Source organism: Semicossyphus pulcher, unplaced genomic scaffold (assembly GCF_022749685.1).
Source record: "Semicossyphus pulcher isolate SPU_LCO1_2020_fin unplaced genomic scaffold, fSemPul1.0.p SCAF_16, whole genome shotgun sequence".
Taxonomy (NCBI): domain Eukaryota; kingdom Metazoa; phylum Chordata; class Actinopteri; order Labriformes; family Labridae; genus Semicossyphus; species Semicossyphus pulcher.
The window spans coordinates 1,686,049-1,688,254 of record NW_027211670.1 but is presented as its reverse complement, the minus strand read 5'-3'; the positions used below and the strand labels follow the sequence as shown (position 1 = coordinate 1,688,254).

At 45.5% G+C, this 2,206-nt stretch overlaps 1 protein-coding gene across 1 annotated transcript; it reads left to right on the top strand.

Moving 5' to 3' along the window:
* Window positions 1-1,356: 1,356 nt before the first annotated feature.
* LOC138593597 (transmembrane protein 238-like) lies at window positions 1,357-1,914 on the top strand. Its single transcript, XM_069664668.1, has one exon. It carries the CDS (start codon window positions 1,357-1,359, stop codon window positions 1,912-1,914), a length of 558 nt encoding a protein of 185 aa, XP_069520769.1.
* The last annotated feature ends 292 nt before the right edge of the window (window positions 1,915-2,206 follow it).

The following is a 2,206-nucleotide window of genomic DNA, read 5'->3' as shown; positions in this document are numbered from 1 at the left end:
CATTTAACAATACAGGACAAAATCGATATATGTAATGTGGGTCTAAACAAAGCATTAGTCATGAAGTTATTTTGAGAAGTGATGGCCTAGTGCAATGGCAAAATAAAAAAACAAACAAACTAAGAATCAAAAGAAGAAAGTTCATTTATAGTTCTAAACATATTTAGGGTGTTTTTTACTCACCTTCTGTCTCTCCCACGACGTTATTCCGCTCTCCTACAGCGTCCTTTACAATTACATGCAAATTGTCAATTATGCAAATTAGGTGATGACTGAAACCTTCTAGCTCCATAGAGGGCTGCATTCAAATACAAATACATCTATGCTATTTAATATGCAGATTCAGTGTCCCAGTGCACGCAGTATCCCAACAATACCATGAGGTCTTTGAATCCTCTTTGGTTATTATGACCCACACAAATCTGACGCTGTGAAGGATACATGAGCAAGAGGATCAAAGTTCAAGGCGCACTTTTATGACTAAGTAGTATTTCCCAGTGTTATGGAGACTGTATGCAGGTGTGACAAAGTGTACATTCTTTACTCAAGTTGAAGTTCAGAAACTAGTGTAGAAAAAGACAGTGTCCGTCCTGCAGTTACAGTGCAGCATTCAGGCTGTGAAACGTCTTCCCAGTATAAAGTCAGACGTGTCCCTCTGAAGGATGTTTCTTGCGGCTGTTTCTGTGCTAAGCTAACTGAAGCTCTTTTACCCGCTGTTCTTCAGGTTGCACCACTCTTGTGTGATATGACCTGATGGAGACACCCAGGAATCTGCTTTTCTGTGTTATTATAGGCTACCAAAACATGAATCTATAATTCCCTTCAAATGAATTAAAACTAAAGAAGTGAGTCTGTTCTGAAAATGTAAGGAGTAGAAAGTAGATATTCTCAAGTCAGGTACAGATACCTGAAAACTGAACTTAATCACAGTAAGAAAAGTATTTGTACTTCCTTACTTTACACCTCTGTCTTTATGTACTCAGTGCTGTATGTAGGCTTCTGAAGTAACACCTGCTGTGATTGAGGAAGTGACCCCTTAAAATACGTTTAATGATTTATTTCTGTGATGTGAACACACAGAGCTGCTCCGTGTGAGAGCTGAGCAGTTTTATGTTGTCTTTCTCTACAGCCTTCCTCACACAAAGAAACTCTCCACGAGGTCAGTATGTCAGATTTCCGCTGTGCATTTGAATGCAGCACGTTGATATGAGCCCCCTGAGAGCCCACTGGATAGAGTGACGCGATATGAGGGCGGAGCCTGCGCGCAGGTGAACGCCGCACAGGTGTAAGGTAGGGACATGAAAAACAAGTTAACGTGCTGGGCTCCGTTACTCGGGCTCGCGGCTCCGCTCCGGTATGGCCCCCAGTTGCGTGGGCAGGTGCGCGCTGCTCTTCTTCCTCGCGGTGCTCTTTGACGCTGCGGGTCTGGTCGTGCTGCTTGTCGGGATTTTCGGGAACCTGAACGTGAACGGCCGCTTCTACGGAGACTTTCTCATTTACACGGGCTCGGTCATCATCTTCCTCAGCCTGGTGTGGTGGGTGCTGTGGTACACCGGGAACGTGCCGCTGTACCCTGAGGACAGGACGGGCTCCCTGGACATTAGCTTTACGCACTGGGCCAGGAAGCTGTCCGAGCGGCTCTCCAAAGGCGGCATGAAGCCTGTGGAAGCCGGGGAGGAGAAGAAGAAGAGCCCGGGGAACGGGACGGAGATGAAGGGGGCTGTGCGTAACTCTGCGCCTGCTCGGATTACCTGGGAGGACTGTGGTAGCATTCGAGCCGTGTCGGGTCACTACAACTCCGGGTTTGAAGGATGGACTGAGTGTGGATCTCCAGTCGACAAAAACGTGGAGCTGGGGGTGCTGAGGAGCTCGGACGTGGCTCTGCAGGCAAACAGAGCCGAGAGGCTGCTCTGACAGGAGATGGTGCGTATTCTGAAGCTGCTTTGAAAGTTTATCTTTTGTGAAGTAACTGGTAGTTTTCAGAGAAGAACTATAGCAAAATCTACCAGAGGGAGAAAACTAGTTTGGATAACTAAAGCTTCTAAAGTAGCTCAAACTACTTTGTAAAGAATAAATCATTTCACAATACACATACATTATAAAAACAAATACTCAAACTAGCAAAAAACTTCCGACCTTTTCACGGGTCATTCACAAACTAAATAAATAAATACCCCACTATTCACAGCGCAAGACATGTCAGTGT

Bases quoted from the DNA above. Each gene is read 5' to 3' on its own strand.
- LOC138593597 (XM_069664668.1), top strand. From the start codon at position 1,357: ATGGCCCCCAGTTGCGTGGGCAGGTGCGCGCTGCTCTTCTTCCTCGCG.